The sequence below is a fragment of the Salvelinus sp. IW2-2015 genome, linkage group LG27 (assembly GCF_002910315.2).
Source record: "Salvelinus sp. IW2-2015 linkage group LG27, ASM291031v2, whole genome shotgun sequence".
NCBI lineage: Eukaryota > Metazoa > Chordata > Actinopteri > Salmoniformes > Salmonidae > Salvelinus > Salvelinus sp. IW2-2015.
The window spans coordinates 35,900,938-35,919,302 of NC_036867.1; the positions used below are offsets into that span (position 1 = coordinate 35,900,938).

The 18,365-nt window shown below is 41.4% G+C and overlaps 1 protein-coding gene across 1 annotated transcript in view; it reads left to right on the forward strand.

The window, feature by feature from the left end:
• Positions 1–15,845, forward strand: part of LOC111953702 (gamma-aminobutyric acid receptor subunit beta-3-like) — a 58,756-nt gene extending 42,911 nt beyond the window's left edge. The window contains 6 exon segments of the mRNA XM_070435554.1: positions 2,833–2,867; positions 2,870–2,914; positions 4,767–4,904; positions 7,339–7,491; positions 10,966–11,213; positions 12,126–15,845. Coding sequence (XP_070291655.1) covers positions 2,833–2,867; positions 2,870–2,914; positions 4,767–4,904; positions 7,339–7,491; positions 10,966–11,213; positions 12,126–12,482 — 976 coding nt within the window. The 3' untranslated portion in view covers positions 12,483–15,845.
• The last annotated feature ends 2,520 nt before the right edge of the window (positions 15,846–18,365 follow it).

Consider the following 18,365-nt stretch of genomic DNA (forward strand, 5'->3'; position numbering starts at 1 on the left):
GTGCGCAGGGAATCATCCATCTTGTCTATTAGCTACTAGTTTCTGACAAACACACTCGTCTGGATTTAATTGCAATTCTGAGATGACAGTATAGCTATTTGATCGAGCATTCTTATCCATAAAGACATATATGACGTAATGTTTTTAGATTGTGGAGCTTGAACTGTCTTAATGGTCACAGCTTCACTAACGGAGTCCAGGAATTCAGCAACTTGTGCAAACATGGTTCGTTTCTGACTTCTTCAAGCCGAGGGCACGTGAGGAAGATAATCGCTGTTGTACCGGAATATTCACCGCATGACCTGACCAAAAGGACAAAGCCCTAGTGTTCATTTCTATACCATTTAACAGACGCTTTTATCCAAAGCGACTTACAGTCATGCGTGCGTACATTTTCCGTATGGGTGGCCCGGGGAACGAACCTATTATCTTGGCGCTGCAACACCCTGCGCCACCAACTGAGCCATACGGGACCACAGTCCACTTGTTATTATCCCAACTCAATCAATCACTCACCTGAAACATACGGTCAACTGTGAGTGATAATGATGGAATGGAATGCCAGAGTAGGATCTCCAGACATTACTATGTGGAATGTTCAGATGTTACATTACCTGTCCAGTAAAGTACCGAGACGTGAGTGTACAGTGATGTGAGTTCTGGTTCTGAATTTCGGCGTATCTTAAAACTTCTTGTCAATAGGGGGGGCCATTTCGACTTTGTAAAATTTGTCCCAAATTTAAATGCCTCGTACTCAATTCTTGCTCGTACAATATGCATATTATTATTACTATTGGATAGAAAACACTCTCTAGTTTCTAAACCGTTTGAATTATATCTGTGAGTAAAACAGAACTCGAGTTGGAGCAATCTTCCTGTCAGGAAGTGAGAAATCTGAAATTGGAAACTCTGTTCCTGGGTCAGTTAAATAATTTGCAATTATTCTATTGGTCGACAAGCACTGCATGCGAATTTCCCCTAGATGTCAGCAAGCGTTGGAGAATTGGAATGTGGTTGCTAGGTAGATCTGAGGCAGTATAAATAGGCTTGGCACGAGGGGTGCACCCTTTTCATCGTCGCCATGACGCAAGACAGACCTCAGGATGGCATTCTGAGAAGCTCACGTTATCGGCGTTAGATATATCCGGCTCTGATTTTATTCGATATAGGTGTTAGAAACATCATAACGTAGTTATTTTAACCGAGTTATATCAGTTTAATGAGTATATTGCGATTTCTGAATTTTCTTTGTCTGCGTTTTGAGAGTTGGGCATGTCTGGGCCACATAGCTAATGTTTGCTGCTAATTACACGGTTGAAGACAACATCTACAGCCGAGCAACGATTATTATGGACAAGGACAACTTGCCCAAGATTCTGATGGAAGCTCATCAAAAAGTAAGAACTATTTATGATGTAATTCATTGTTCTGTTGAAAAATGTAAAACTACTATTCGCCATTAATTTCGGTGCGGTCTCGCTTTAACGCACGCTGTATGTCGTAGTAACGTTAATTTTAAAATCTAACACAGAGGTTGCATTAAGAACTAATGTATCTTTCATTTGCTGTCCAACCTGTATTTTTTAGTCAAGTTTATGATTAGTTATTGATTAGATTAGGTGCCTCTCCAAGATGGCGCCGGACAGATTGCTTGAAGTTTGGCTACTAATCACATTGTATAACCACGATTTGTATACATTTTCGAACAAACCCTATATGCATTGTGTAATATGATGTTACAGGACTGTCATCTGATGAAGTTTATGAAGGTTAGTCAAAATTATATATCTTTTGCTGGTTTGTTACGATCGCTAACCTTTGCTGCTGGTAAATGGCTTGTGTTTCTGGCTATTGTGGTAAGCTAATTAAATGCTATATTGTGTTTTCGCTGTAAAACACTTAAAAAATCGGAAGTATTGGCTGGATTACACAGATGTTTGTCTTTCATTTGCTGTACACCATATATTTCAGAAATGTTTATGATGAGTATTTAAGTATTTGACGTTGGTCTCTGTAATTATTCTGGCTGCTTCGGCGCTATTTCAGATTGCAGCTGCAATGTAGAACTGTGATTTATACCTGAAATATGCACTTTTTCTAACAAAAACATATGCTATCAATAAATATGTTATCAGACTGTCATCTGATGAAGTTGTTTCTTGGTTAGTGACTATTTCTATTTTATTTGGTCGAATTTGTGATAGCTACCTATGCAGGAAAAAATGGTGGAGAAAAAAAAGTTGTGTCTTTTGCTATGGTGGTTAGCTAAAAATACATATTGTGTCTTCCCTGTAAAACATTTTAAAAATCAGAAATGATGGCTGGATTCACAAGATGTGTATCTTTCATTTGGTGTCTTGGACTTGTGATTTCATGAACATTTTATTATATGATATCCCTGTGGCTTTAGGCTAGGCTATGCTAGTCAGCTTTTTTGATGGGGGGATTCCGGATCCGGGTTTGTGACTCGTTAGAGGTTTTAAGGTAATCTGGTCTACCTGGCTGAACCTAATACCAACTGCAATATATATGCACATATATAGTTCTCTTCAACAATTATAGTCTATACTGGAATGTATTCAGTTTCAGCTCTTCTTGCTTACAAGTGGAACAGAGAGCTGTCCTTTCTCTCTGTGGAGTTGACTGTGGTTATTCAGGAGATCATAACGTCACGGTGAATAACATTACACTGTAATTATATGGTTTCATGCACAGATGAGAAGTTAAGGTGATCCACAGCAGACACTCTGGATGGAGAATGTGTGTGTGGGCTCCGGTAAAGCTTAAGTTAATGTGATCCTCTTCCCCTTGTGTGTGTGTGTGTGACCTCAGGATCACAACGACGGCAGCCTGTATGATGGACCTGAGGAGTACCCTCTGGACGAGCAGAACTGCACTCTGGAGATCGAGAGCTGTGAGTGCCTCAATACCATCAATCTCTGAAATGACTATTTCAGTATTACATTTCAGTATTTCAATATTTCAGTAAAAAAAGAAATCAAGTGTAAGATTTCAGTATAAGTACTATTTATAAACTCAGCAAAAAAAGAAACGTCCCTTTTTCAGGACCCTGTCTTTCAAAGATATATTGTAAAAATTCAAATAACTTCCACGATCTTCATTGTGAAGGGTTTAACACTGCTTCCCATGCTTGTTTAATGAACCATTAACAGTTAATGAACATGCACCTGTGGAACGGTCGTGAGACACTAACAGCTTACAGACCGGAGGCAATTAAGGTCACAGTTATGAAAACTTAGGACACTGAAGAGGCCTTTTACTGACTCTGAAAAACACCAAAAAGAAGATACCCAGGGTCCTGCTCATCTGCGTGAACGTGATTAGCCATGCTGCGAGGAGGCATGAGGACTGCAGATGTGGCCAGGGCAATAAATTGCAATGTCCGTACTGTGAGACGTCTAAGACAGCGCTACAGGGAGACAGGATGGACAGCTGATCGTCCTCACAGTGGCAGACCACGTGTAACAACACCTGCACAGGATCGGTACATCCGAACATCACACCTGCAGGACAGGTACAGGATGGCAACAACAACTGCCCGAGTTGTTATACCAGGAACGCATAATCCCTCCATCAGTGCTCAGACTGTTCCCAATAGGCTGAGAGAGGCTGGACTGAGAGCTTGTAGGCCTGTTGTAAGGCAGGTCCTCACTAGACATCACCGGCGACAACGTCGCTTATGGGCACAAACCCACCATCGCTGGACCAGACAGGACTGGCAAAAGGTGCTCTTCACAGTACTTACTGCAGCTGGTGGCCACACCAGATACTGACTGTTACTTTAGATTTTGACCCCCCCCCCCCTTTGAAACAAAAATTGACTCCCTGGGTGTGGTCGGAGTGGGGAGGGGAAAACGGAAAACTGTTAATGGCAGAGATGTTTGGAACTCTCTTTCTTATTCGTCTATGATACTATTTTACCACATGGTGATGTCACCAGGMAGGCCAAAACTCCATSCCACCAAAACAGGCTGAAATTTCWGGCGATCTTTTCAAATAACTCCTACGCTAAAAGGCTATTATCATAATTTTCACAATTTCAGAGTATTATTGCAACCTTTGAATGTGGAAATAAACACTGAYTATACAAGCATTAGGAACACCTTCCTAATATTGAGTTGAACCCCCCCATCATAACAGCCTCAATTTGTCGGGGCAAGGACTCAATTCATCGAGGCAAGGACATCCAGCCAACTTGACAGTTGTGTCAAGTTGGCTGGATGTCCTTTGGGTGGTGGACCATTCTTGATACACATTGGAAACTGTCGAGCATGAAAAACCCAGCAGCTTTGCAGTTTCTGACACAAACAGGTGTGCCTGGCACCTACTTGCATACCCCGTTCAAAGGCACTTACATTTTTTGTCTTGCCCATTCACCATCTGAATGGCACATATACACATTGCCATGTCTCATTTATCTCAATGCTTAAAAATCCTTCTTTAACCTGTCTCCTCCCCTTCGTCTACACTGATTGAAGTGGATTTAACAAGTAACTTCAACAATGGAGCATAGCTTTCACCTGGATTCGCCAGGTCAGTCTATGTCATGGAAAGAGCAGGTGTTCTTATTGTTTTGTATACTCAGTGTATATAAAACACAGGAAAATCATGTTTTTGATGGCACTGGGCCTTTTTAGCAGTTCAATTGAGTGAGTGGAGATTTAATGATCTGTGACTTAGTTTCKTCACATGGTATCCAACTCCAGTAGGTTCATTCTAACCCTGTCTTTCTTTCTGTGGTTCAGATGGATACACGACAGATGACATTGAGTTCTACTGGAAGGGAGGAGACAATGCGGTGACGGGGGTGACACGCATTGAGCTGCCACAGTTCTCCATAGTGGACTACAAGCTGGTGTCCAGAAACGTTGTCTTTTCCACAGGTAAAGCCCTTTTTAAAAAAAAATCACATTCTCAGAAAACACAAATCYTTACCATGTTATTTTCCATTTCGCTTTTTACCCAACCAGTGCTCCACTATGAAACTCCTCACTGCTACTTCAGTTTTCTAGTGGCTGTATCTTCCAGTTCGGATGAAATGTTATCGGTATCCTTGACATCATTTGGTGCGTGGGTGCGTGCATGTYCGTGTATGCGGGCACATGCATGTCAGGTTGTGAGAGTTTGTATTTACAGTATATGCACTTGCTTGTATGTGAGAACCCCTCACCATCCCTACCTTTTATTTGAGTCCCTGATGGCAGCCATTAAAGTTTACTGTCCAGTCTGGCCCCCTCTATACTCTTTCCCCTCTCCCTGGCTCCTCAGTGTGGCCCCCTGTCTCCCCTCTCCCTGGCTCCTCTGAGGACCCCTGCATCATACTTCAAAGGCCTGTCTCCCTCCCCGAGCCTGGCTAAAGACCAACTTTCCTCCATGTGCTGCTGTTGCTTGCTTCACTCACACAGACCCACACAGGAGCAGTGAATGATGGTAGGATGGCAATTACCCAGCTGTTTTCTTCAGCTCTTTAAAAGAGAGACACCATGGAGGAGCAGCCTGGGAAACAGGGCATCAGAAATGTACGTGGAAAATCAGGCCCAGAGCATCAATTTTTCCCCTCCAAGCTCACAAGGAAACATTKCCATAATGATTTAAAGTTTCAAGTTTTAATGTCATGTGCACGAGTTCAGTGAAATGCCTTTCTTGAACCCAACAATGCAGTCATCAATAACAATGTAGTGCTACAAATGACAAAAAAACACACAGGAAATAGAAATAAGAAAAACACAAGAAAGTAAGTAAGCATACTTTATACAGGGTCARTCAGTTCCAGTACCATATTTACAATGTGCAGTGATACTGGAGGGGTAGAGGTAGAGGTAGACATTATGAGAGTTTTCACGTCGTGGTCGTCATGGATGTTGTCATGGTTACCATATCACCATCATCAACACCATCCTCCTATTCCGTCCTCTCCTCTCCTCCTCCTCATCCCCCTCTTCCTCCTCCTCATAACATACGGTGTACTCTCCCACTCGCTGACAAACGTCCAGAGACACAGCTAGTGTGAACGCTTAGTTGCACACCTACATCCTCTGTATCACYAATCTTCTTTCAACACCTACTTTCGCCTCCCACTATTTCTCTCATAATGTTACCATTCTTAAAGGGACAGTTCCCTTCCATGACGAATGTGCCTCATCTCACGTATACAGTACATGGACAGCAATCCATGGATCCAGATAGTTTGTGATCCGAGAGTTTTGATTGGTTTGTTTAGGAATTGTCGTGTGCAAATCAATGGGAGTGGTATGATCCATGTTAGCGTGATTCAAATCCCATGCTTAAATAAATAGCCAGAATGAATACACCCCTGATCACACAAACACAGTTCACTTTCATGGCAGCCACRTTGTATTCCTTCTCGCATCTATGGGCTCTCCTGCTCTCACCTTTTCCCTTCGCTTGTGGACTTCAATGCACAACACATCAGCTGTRTGAGACCAGGCRAAAAAAMCTTTACAAGCCAAACCAAATCATAACCYCTACACACAGCCTACATCGTTGTCACCATATTAGCTAAAGTAACGTCATCAGTCCAACAGTTGCAAACRAGAGTTTYTATTGGACAAATTCAGGTATGTTAATCCCCGTTTCATTCCATTTAAGAAACRTATTTTTAGGTCAAMTTGTCGTAGTARCAGTGGTGTATCGCTTAGAGGTGTACAACTGACACCCTTGAGTTCCGCATTCCTTCTGGTACTCATTTGTCCTTGGCTCTTAATGGATCAATAAGTGTCATTGATTGGCTGAGGAGTCCACACACTTGGATACCCAGATGTTAAATCGTCTCTGATTAACAAGGCAAGACATGGACGAAAACCAGCAGACGCTACGACCCTTGAGGACCAGAGTCATGCATCACTGGTTTAATGCTATACAGAGAGGAAGGAATGTGCAATATACATTCAACTCAAATGGTCATTTATGACGACAGATATGTGATGAATCATAAAGTGTGTTTTTCATAAGCCAGGTCAGAGAAGAAATACATACATTACCAAATGCCTAACATATCAAGCGCCAAGACTTTTATACATGCATAAATTATAAAATAATATATGTCGATTGAAAGTGCAACATTTTCTATCATCACAGTTAGTATTGAAATATTTTATTATTTGCCTCGCATTCATAGCCAACGTGTGTCAAATTGTTGTGAAGTATGGTTCAAGGATGCTTGTTTCCATGGTGATACATCCAACCCATGCTGCCATTGCCATAGAAACAAAAACAAAAACACGAGGTGTTCCAGTATGCTCCTCGAACCAAGAAGTCGTTCATTCTATTCAACCTCTCAACATCCTGTTTTCATAGGTGCCTACCCACGACTGTCTTTGAGCTTCAAGCTAAAGAGGAACATTGGCTACTTTATCCTGCAGACCTACATGCCCTCCATCCTGATCACCATCTTGTCCTGGGTCTCCTTCTGGATCAATTACGATGCCTCGGCTGCAAGAGTGGCATTAGGTAGGTGTACAAGCACCATATGTTACACATTGTACAATATTAACAAGTATCTGAATCCCGTTTCCCTATTATTGTGACTGATCCCAACATCCCACTAGTTATACAGTCTTAGAAWAAAAGGTGCTATCTTGAACTAAAAAGGGTTATTCGGCTGTCCCCATAGGATAAGCCTTTGAATAACCCTTTTTGGTTCCAGGTAGAACCCTTTTGCATTCCATGTAGAACMCTTTCCACAGATGGTTCTACATGGAACCAAAAAGAGTTCTTCTACCTGGAACCAAAAAGGGGACAACCGAAGAAAGCTTTTGGAACCCTTTTGTAGGGTCACAAAAACAGTCTAGTCCATGAGATAATTATATTCTAATTCTATTTTGATGGTCTACTCTGTATTACTGAATGGACAGATTCCCCTGCACTCTYTCATGAACATAAAGCAGAGAAATGGGAGGTCTTTGCAAAGGCMTGCAATATCCGGTGGCTTGCTAATAAGGAGTCCACCAGAGAAAAACATTAACTCCCTCAGTGATGGATCGTTATGGGATTTCCCTTGCCACCCAGAAGGGTGCTTTGTGGAGGCTGCATGCCGGTAAGAGCAGCAATCAAGATATCAATGCAGTGGGAAAACAATTGAATTGTTTGAAGGTAAAATTGATTAGGGAGCAGTGTTACAGTGAATTCCAAATCCAGACGACCCACTTGGCCCTAATCTTGTTCCAGCACATTTTCTTCACTCTCTCGTGGTGTACCTTCACTCAATAACTCTGAGCAAAAGAAATGAAACTCCCCATTCAGTTTCAGTATGTACATTTTAGCAGACTTTCTTATCCTGAAATATTTTAAAGTAGTGAGTGCATACATTTTCATTTTTTTTTTTGTTCACACTGGTCTCCCATGGGATTTGAACCCACAAACCTGCGTGTTGCAAGCATCATGCTCTACCAGCTGAGCCACACAGGCCCTACAGTGTGTTCAGTGTAGCTCACCTTCTGCATGCGTTCAGTGGTGTACAGGATGCAAGGTGCAGGTAAAGCAGGGTAACCTGGCTAACCAGGTTACAGGGTAACCTGTAACCTGGACCTGTACATGCAGTGTTCAGCGATGTAACACTCCGAAAGTTTGTTCAAAGTACCAGAGCTGTTCCGTGTACTGGTGCTGTTTAAAGTACTGTATTCCTTTGGTTAATGTCCTCTAGAGTTGCTAAGGCTCTGTGATCGTACTTCCTTACTTTTAGACTAGAGTATCTTCTGACACCTTAGAGACACTTATGTGTGGACCAAAATCTCATTTCTTGATAACCTCGTAACCCCAATTCAGAAAGAACAAGACGAATGGGAATATGTATCGATAATGCCGTTAGCAAGCAGAGTGCTACAGATCTTGAAGATCATGTTTGCGCGATGCTTTAAGTGGCTCCTTCGTATGATTATGCAGCAGAAATAGAGTAGGGAGGCTGTCTGGAAACCATAAAATGAGTAGACATTAAAGGAGCAGTCTGGGATTGGTGGATCCATTTTTGAACTTTTAAATGAGTGTATAATATATATATTATACCCATTGATTCTTATAAAATGCCTCATGAGCTTACTGTCGTTACCCCATCAAGAACCACCAATGTATTGGCTTGTTTATGCCATATTTGTACAATGTAATGGTAAACATACACTGTATAGCCAAAACATGGCTGCAACTATCATTTTTGGTATCATGTATGGTCAGTCCTTAGCACTAAAGTGACTTACAGTCATGCGTGCATTAACATTTGGACATATGTGGCCCTGGAATTTAACCCACAACCCTGGCAGTGCAAGTGCTATGCTCTACCAACTGAGCCATACAGGACCACATACTGTAGGCTCTATAGCACAGTATAGGGCTCTATACCACAGTAATTACCAGTAGACTAAACCCATATAGTTCATTGTTCAGTAGCAGACCAGTATGTTAGCAGATGTGGAGTACTTATCACTTTCTCACTTGGAGGTAACTATTAAATGCAAAATGCCTGACATTTTTTTCCTTTGAAAAGTGGCTAAGAGAGAGCGAGAGAGAGAGTGAGAGAAGCGAGGAGAGAGAGAGAGAGAGAGAGAGAGAGAGAGAGAGAGAGAGAGAGAGAGAGAGAGAGAGAGAGAGAGAGAGAGAGAAGAGAGAGAGAGAGAGAGAGAGAGAGAGAGAGAGAGAGAGAGAGAGAGAGAGAGAGAGAGAGAGAGAGAGAGAGCAGAGAGAGAGAGGAGAGAGAGAGAGAGGAAGGAGAGTGCTCATAAAAATATATTTATCCCCAAGAGAGTCCGGTCTCCTGATGAAAAAGAAGGGAGGCCCACGGGCACATGGCCCTGTGATTAAATTGTCAGGTCGGCGGGTGCAGTGAAGGACAGAGAGTAATAGAACCACAGAGGGAACACCGATAAAGAACATGGCTGCCGTTCAGCAAAACCCCAGAGATCGCTGCAATGAATAAAAGCAAAAGGGGAGAATGCTGCTGTTCCTCAGAGAGAAAAACATACACGCGCGCACACACACACACACACAGCAAACCCATAATACTTAATAAAACTGTCTCCTTTAATGTTCCAATAAATCAAGGAAAGGGCCAGATTGATCCTACACTCTAACTACCTCCAATGTTGCTTTATGACAGTACTAGCTACTGATACACRTGGTTTATATTTCTTGTAAAAGAAAATACATGTTACTATTTTGCTGGATGTCAGTTTTCCTACATATGTGTTTCTGCATGGACAACAGATAAAGCATGTGCAAAGAATGCATTGTTTCCATTTAGGGGCCTTTCTTTAGGACAGAATGTGTAGTATATTTAACATGAGACATTCAATTCAACTCCTTCCATGGTTAAAATGTCACTCACAGCTGGAGGCTGAATGTACACAATTATTCWACGAGTTATTTGAGGTTGGTGGTGTCCGAGGGGCAAGTAGAGGACTAACTTTTGAATTTCTATTCGGGGAGATTATTATCTCCGATTTTGGCTCAGAGCACAACAAGACTACCAAGTCCCATTCGTTATATACTGTAGCCAACTCTTCTACCATTGTCACGCCWTGCATGTTTTGGAGGAGGAGTTAATTGGCCAAAGCACAAACAGACTGGAGCACCAGGCTACAACGAGGCAATCCGAGGCAAAAATTCTGTCAAATAATATTCCCCTCTGTTCTGGGAAGTGGTTTGGTTGGAACATAAGTACAAATAATTAGTAGACTGCAAATTGACCACAAGAATCTCAAACAGACATAATGTTTGACTAAAACATAATTCTTTCAAACCTTGCTTACATTTGTATATGATCACGTGTCTCTCCATTAAGCATGGGGCTACTTGGGAACAGATTGATTTAATTAAAATCACTTGGAGCTGATWTCCTGGCTTTTTTACAGTCTTTATGTCCAACAATGAACATTTCTCAGAAAACTTGGGGGGSCAATTGGGGAACCCTGCCTTAAACTGTCAGTTGTAATCCAGGGATCACCACTGTGCTCACCATGACCACCATCAACACCCATCTGAGAGAGACGCTCCCCAAGATCCCCTACGTCAAGGCCATCGACATGTACCTGATGGGCTGCTTCGTCATGGTCTTCCTGGCCCTGCTGGAGTACGCCTTCGTCAACTACATCTTCTTCGGCCGTGGACCACAGATGCAGAAGAAGCTGGCAGAGAAAGCCGAGAGGGCCAACAACGAGAGGGCGGCCAAATATGACACCAATCGGGTAAGTCTTCATGAAGATCTCTGTCGAGACGCTCTAACTTCTTCAAAGTTCTTCCAAGTTTCTTGGGTTTCAGGTTGTCGGGCGTTATCTTTGAAGTTGTCGGGCGTTATCTTTGCGGTCCGCACACTCTTACGACGGCAGATCAGAAATTCTATAAATATGGTGTTGTGTTTCTTGTGGTTAGTCTCCTCAGGAAGGAGGTAAAACGTCATCTCTTAAGCTGACTAAGCAGCCTAATAGAGCAAAAACGCTCCGTGTCTCACAGTCGGTGAGTCTTGACCAACGGACACCTATTTTTTCACTATCTGTCTGACTTGTTTGTCACAATTGACTGACATTACATTTTTGTTTTTTTTCATGTCCGCATGAGAATTTAATGAGTCTGTACGTGTCGCTTGTTACCCAAGTTGTCMTTGTCCTTTTTTCAACTTCTGGTTTGACATTTGCACGTCCAATGCAAGTCTGCAAGCCCTATGTTCTGTAGTGTTGCTACAAAACAGATATTGTGCTGTGTTATCCATTCAAACGTTCATTCAAAGTGACTTCTTCTCATTCCTACATAGTCTCATATCYTGATTCTCCAATGTATGTCATTGGTCTAAATCAGTGGTTCTCAATCCTGGTCCTGGGGACCCAAAGGGGTGCACATTTTTGTTTTTGCCCTAGCACTACACAGCTGATTCAAATGATCAACTCATCAAAAGGCTTTTGATGATTTGAATCAGGTGTGTAGTGCTAGGGCAAAAACTAAAATGTGCACCCCTTTGGGTCCCCAGGACCAGGTTGAGAACCACAGGTCTAAATGGGTCTATAATGAACATAGTTCCGGTTCTCATCTCAACCTGTCCAGAGCAGGACCATCATGTTGTCGTAGCTCCAGATCATACATCAATCCTCTACTTCTATCTCCAGGCGGAGTCCCACGGTAATATCCTGCTGACCACCCTGGAGATCCACAACGAGGTRGCAGGAAATGAGGTCACCACCAGCCTGGCGGACAGCAGGAACTCCTCCGTCATGGGATTTGACAACACCAGCACAGGTACCGGCGTCCAGTGCAGGAAGGCGAGCCGGGCCTCGGGTCCTCGCCACAGCCTCGACAGGAACGCCCAGCTCAAGAGGCACAAACTGCGGCGGCGCTCGTCGCAGCTCAAAATCAAAATCCCTGACCTGACGGACGTAAACGCCATCGACAGGTGGTCGCGGATTATCTTCCCCTCCGTTTTCTCCCTCTTTAATTTAATCTACTGGATGTATTATGTCAACTGATTGACTGATTTTAGGGTTAGGTGGTGTTGTCATATTTTTTCCCTCCTTTTTTTTTACGTGATAGGAAATGTTTTGCTATCGAAAAACAAAGGACTGCCTCTATGTAACACGGACAAACTGCTTTGACCCCTTTGTTAAAGTTTTTATATTTGCAGTCGTACTCAAATTGTGGATTGCGGTGGATTGCTAATTCTTAAAACTTTGTACAGAACTATGTAGATAAATACCCATACTGTAGGACTGGGACTGTATACTTCCCAGTCTTTTTGCCCTCTCTGCAGTTTGATAATGGAGATCTTTATACCCAATTCAATATGTGCAATTTRCAAGAAAGAAAAGGTAACCATAACATTTTTTTTTTTTTTAACAAACCCAAATAAAMTACAAATGTTATGTAAWGTATTATGCATATAYACAATTAATTGTAATGTATACTTTATCATTATTTACATATTATTTGTTATGAATGCGGATCAATGCAAAAATATATACTCATGTTTTGTGATGCTTGCCATCTTTATCACGTATATATTTTTTGTCTTGGTCAGATAATATCATTTTCAAGTGCACATACAGTATTTGCATATTTTACAGTGAAGTGGTCCTGTTTATGTATGTCTATACAGTGTATTATTATTAKTAGTAGTAATAGTAGTAGTAGTATTGCTATTATTATTAATACTATTATCATTATTATTACATACTCAACTATAACATTTTAACACAGGTGAAAATTAATGTCTACTGTTGAGGGTTATAATATCTCAGGTTCTGGATTTTGCTAATTGGCATCCATTACGTTTTCAAAATCCTGTCAAACAGTCTTGAAATTGGAATATTGATTGGTAATCGAAACATACCCATCACTGCCCTCAATGAATCTGTCACGGTTCACATCTTTTCTATTTGATATTGTGAATGCTTGACCGGATTTCACTCAGTAAATTGACGGCATTCCTATAAATCAGCTCCATCTTTGATMGCTGTCGAACTCTCCTGCCAACGGCCTTGTGCTATATACTGTATAACATGTCTTTGTGAAATATTCGGATATTTTTGTAAGGTGTAACGTTGACTATAACTACAGTATGTTAACTCCCTCTGTTGCACACTAGCATTGTAGGAAATAGATTCCCTCTGTTCACARCATTCCATGGAAGTGGCAGGGTTGAAGGTTTGTTTGGTTTGGAGCATTTGGCTGATCTGTACTGCTGAAATGACCTCCAAATGTAAATATAATGTATATAACAGATTTGATGTAAGTGTGCACATTTTTATTTGGAGTTGTCTAATTRGTTGTCTGTTTTAAAAGACAATGTGAAATACCGATGACATTTCTGTCCTCTTTAAATGCTTGAAAATCTATTGAATTAACATATTGTTTTTATTTTTTATTCCTTTCTTCAGATTTATAAGCAATGAATGCCATGAGAGACTATCTATCAAATGCACAGCCAATATAAATAATACAACAAAACGCATTGTAAATCAAGGGCATTGTGACCGCTGATAACGGCATAGCGTCATCATCCATTTCTATATTTCTATAATCTACTCTGCACAGCTATCAAAGAAGCACATACGTTGTATTAGTCTCTCAGTATACAACTGATGCATGAATTCTGTTCTACAGGGCAAGGACAACGAGCCATAATCATTAGATTGTAACAAAACGTCGAACACATCCCATTAGGATATGTMATCAACGGCATGGAAGTAGCTAATATTTGGTGAAACATTGCCATTGTTCATATCATGCTGCTCTGGGCGAGAGAACATGCCAAGATGGCACTGTCTCTTGTTTCTCTATGCATGTTATATCGCATGAGTAGTGGCGATTAGAAAAAGAACCTTAACCCCTATCATCTTASACCTGTATCTCAGGTTACAAGTACAGTTCAAGAGATTGTGATAAACTGCCATTCTCTGGTTGGTTACAGAGCAACCAATCATATCCTGGGGTCAATGGCTGGGATTCACAACGACAGTCTTCAAATATATAACACATTTATATACGCATAAAGAATAAATTGTGCGCCCATGTATTTTACCATTACCAACTTGCAKCCAATTGCTTATAGTAGTGACATGTATCTCTGGTATGTAAATATACTTTGCTACTTGATCATTAAGCTTGTTGTGTGTTTTGGGTTTGAGTGATATAATGGTAGAGTGTGTGTGGTTACACACGCTGGCCTTTAAACAGTTACAGACCCTGGGGTTTTTCTTCTCTACTGTGTAGATGAGGCAGTGTTGGCTGGGTCTTGGTGTAAGATGACTAATATCCCTTGTTCTTGGTGTAAGATAGGAAATATCTCTTGGTCTTGGTGTAAGATGAGTCATTTCTCTTGGTCTTGGTGCAAGATGAATAAAAAATAATATTGGTCTTGGTGCAAGAGTGAATAAAATATCTTGGTCTTGGTGTAAGATGAATAAAATATCTTGGTCTTGGTCAAGATGAATAAAATATCTTGGTCTTGGTGCAAGATGAATAAAATATCTTGGTCTTGGTGTAAGATGAATAAAATATCTTGGTCTTGGTGTAAGATTAATAATATCTGGTCTTGGTGTAAGATGAGTCATTCTCTTGGTCTTGGTGCAAGATGAATAAAATATCTTGGTCTTGGTGTAAGATGAGTCATTTCTCTTGGTCTGGTGTAGATGAGTCATTTCTCTGGTCTGGCTGGCAAAATGATCATAATAAAATATCTTGGTCTTGGTGCAAGATGAATAAAATATCTTGGTCTTGGTGCAAGATGAATAAAATATCTTGGTCTTGGTGTAAGATGAGTAATCTTTCCCGAGATGCAAAGACTTGAGTTAGCCCTTCAGAGCTAATGCCTAGTCTTTAGCTCAGAGGGCTAACACAGTCTTGTGGCATTCAAGAGACCTGGGTTTGAATCCCGGTCAGTCACAYTGGCACATTCAATCTGACACTGTTTCATGCATTATGTGCACTCATCGTTGCTGGCTTCTAATGTTGTCTGGCCCATTATGGAATGTCAACATGTTCTGTTCTGCCATAAATGTATTTAGGTATAGATATCTGTGTTTGTTTTTCTCCCTTACTTCTTTAGGTTATAATGTTGCTCTATTAATGAAATAATATTAATTGTATGACAGCAATATCGGGTTTTGCATCCATTCAAATCAATGCTTTCTGTAACACATCTGTTATACGCTATAGCAACAGGATGAACAATGGACAGACTTCAGAGGCGACATTTCTTGTTCYTGATGCATTTCTGTTGAATGATTGAATCTAGACAAAACCCAATAGTTTATGATTTATATGTCAGGTGAAGATAAACAAATGATTACCAGTATTCCTGGATTGTGATTAAAACTGTATTCATCAATGAATTTGTGTGTGTTGGATGTTGGATGTTCTGATATGCCTTCGGCRACTTTAAATGCACAAAATAGGTGTTCATAGCCGTGTACACTGAATAGAATTGCAGTCTACACATGTACACACACACATGTACACACACACACGGAAGTGTTGTTTTTTCAATACTCAAAAGGGTTCATTTAACACCGGATTAGTGGGATTCATGTGTACACTGAAAGTGTTACATTTAGCACTGTCCCAGTTTAATTTGCCATCTACAATTATGATCTTCGACGGCAATCATGGACTGTAGCTCTGTGCCTCCTACAAATTGGGTATTCATGTCCAAACAATGCTTCACACTCTGCCTCTCCACCATCCAGCCATCTAGCTTGATTAAAGCAAGGGCCCTGGGCCGTGACCTATAGTATAAGTCGTCCATTAGTCTGAAGTTGGACCCGCCAGACCTACTGTAAAATTGTCMGAGTAAGGAACCATCCACACTATAGGTCAGCCTGCCTGGGGGGAAGCCTTATGCAGCGGCACAGCACCAACAACACACTTAACCCGCATGGACCYGAGGGATTAGACTAGTCAGAAAGTGCCCCAAAATCAACAACCCATTGCAAAAAACAACCCTTTCCCTTGAAAGTTAAAGTACGTACGGCATCAATGAATCATTGAGTATTTGACCCCACCTCCTGAATTTATCATACCATACTGATACTAGTACGGCCAACAGGGTTTTGTATGCCAAAGTGMAGCCTACTCATCGTGGTTGCCGCCAACAAAGCAGCACATCTAAGGAGACATTGAGATGTAACCAATAGAAATCACTCATACAATATAGGCAATATAACACGATGGAGTCATAACTGTTATGACTCTGATTATTACCAGTACCCTTATGGGGCAAGTGGTGTGATTGTGTGGGTTGCCATAGAGTAGGACTATGTTGTGTAGGAGGTGTGGTTGATCAATTGGTTGTGGTAACGTGCTGAGGGAAAATGATTCTGTATTTCCTGGAGGGGATCTCAACCCAGCATTAGAGTGTACAGCTGTCAGAAAGGTGACAGAGGCAGCTGTGGAATAAAGGTGATACRCAGGCATTGACTAACCAATAGGCACCATTGGGAACTAATTCCCACTTTTCCCACTTTTATTACACCAATGATCAATCTCATTTGATCCATTACTATTATGATTCTTGAATGCACTAATCCCATGACAAAATACAGCCAATCACAAGCACTCTACGTTGTGATTAAACTTGACATAGTATCGGTATATAATATCCCATATGCAGTGGTTTCAAGAGTTAATCATATACAGTATACAATATTTATCCACCCTAAGGTACCGTGAGGATCTGCGGACTACATATAGACTGTGGAAATGAATTTCTTCACAGCCTATCAGTTCTCTCAGGTAAAAAAACAATAGTGTATATGATTAATTACATGGGAAACTGCTGCGGTAGACAGTTCAATCCCCAGGCACCCCCATCTTCAATAAGGTTGCTCATGATAGAYTTGTATACTTTCTTACTTAAAACTTCATAATGGGATCCATGGATCTCAATCCCAAAGTTGCATTGCGTAACATACCATTATTAGTATCATCTAAGAATAACAGGACTCAGCACTTTGAGCAGACAGAGGTATGGTAATTTGCCCACCCAGCTTGTTTCATGAAATAATTATCAACACATCCAACCCTGGATGATATTCCTGTATTTTTTAAATAAGGCACACTTTCTTTGAGTCACCCACATTTAGTCTAGGATACGGCTACTCTGTTTAATTTCCACATTCTCCCCATACAGTACACTCTCTTCTCCTCCCTTCCCTTCTCCTCATACAGTACACTCTCTTCTCCTCCCTTCTCTTCTCCTCATACAGTACACTCTCTTCTCCTCCCTTCCCTTCTCCTCATACAGTACACTCTCTTTTCCTCCCTTCCCTTCTCCTCATACAGTACACTCTCTTCTCCTCCCTTCCCTTCTCCTCTACAGTACACTCTCTTTTCCTCCTTCCCTTCTCCTCATACAGTAACACTCTCTTCTCCTCCCTTCCCTTCTCCTCATACAGTACACTCTCTTCTCCTCCCTTCCCTTCTCCTCATACAGTACACTCTCTTCTCCTCCCTTCTCTTCTCTCCAACTTCCATGCTAAAATAAAATGGTGTTCCCACTCATGAGAACACTAATCATTTCTGCCAATCTGAGTTGCCTTCAACATTTTAATTCCAGATATTTTTCTTGGACTTCACCTCTCTTTGACCTTGTGATACCACCTCAATGCCTTGCAAATAACCCCGCCAACACGACGAGAGCCAACCCAAATTCCATTACCAGCTGGGTTGCTGTTTCCAAAGCCTGCCAAATGAACTGAACTCAATTACGAACATGTCTTTGGGGCTTGAGGAAATGGTGCAGTTCTCTGTAACAKTATCCCTTGCAAGACGTTGAAACGCCTCCTAGAAGGGTCCTCTGTTTGTGTACAGTCAGCTTACTTTTCCTGACCATTCACAGCCTTTCCTCTTGACCA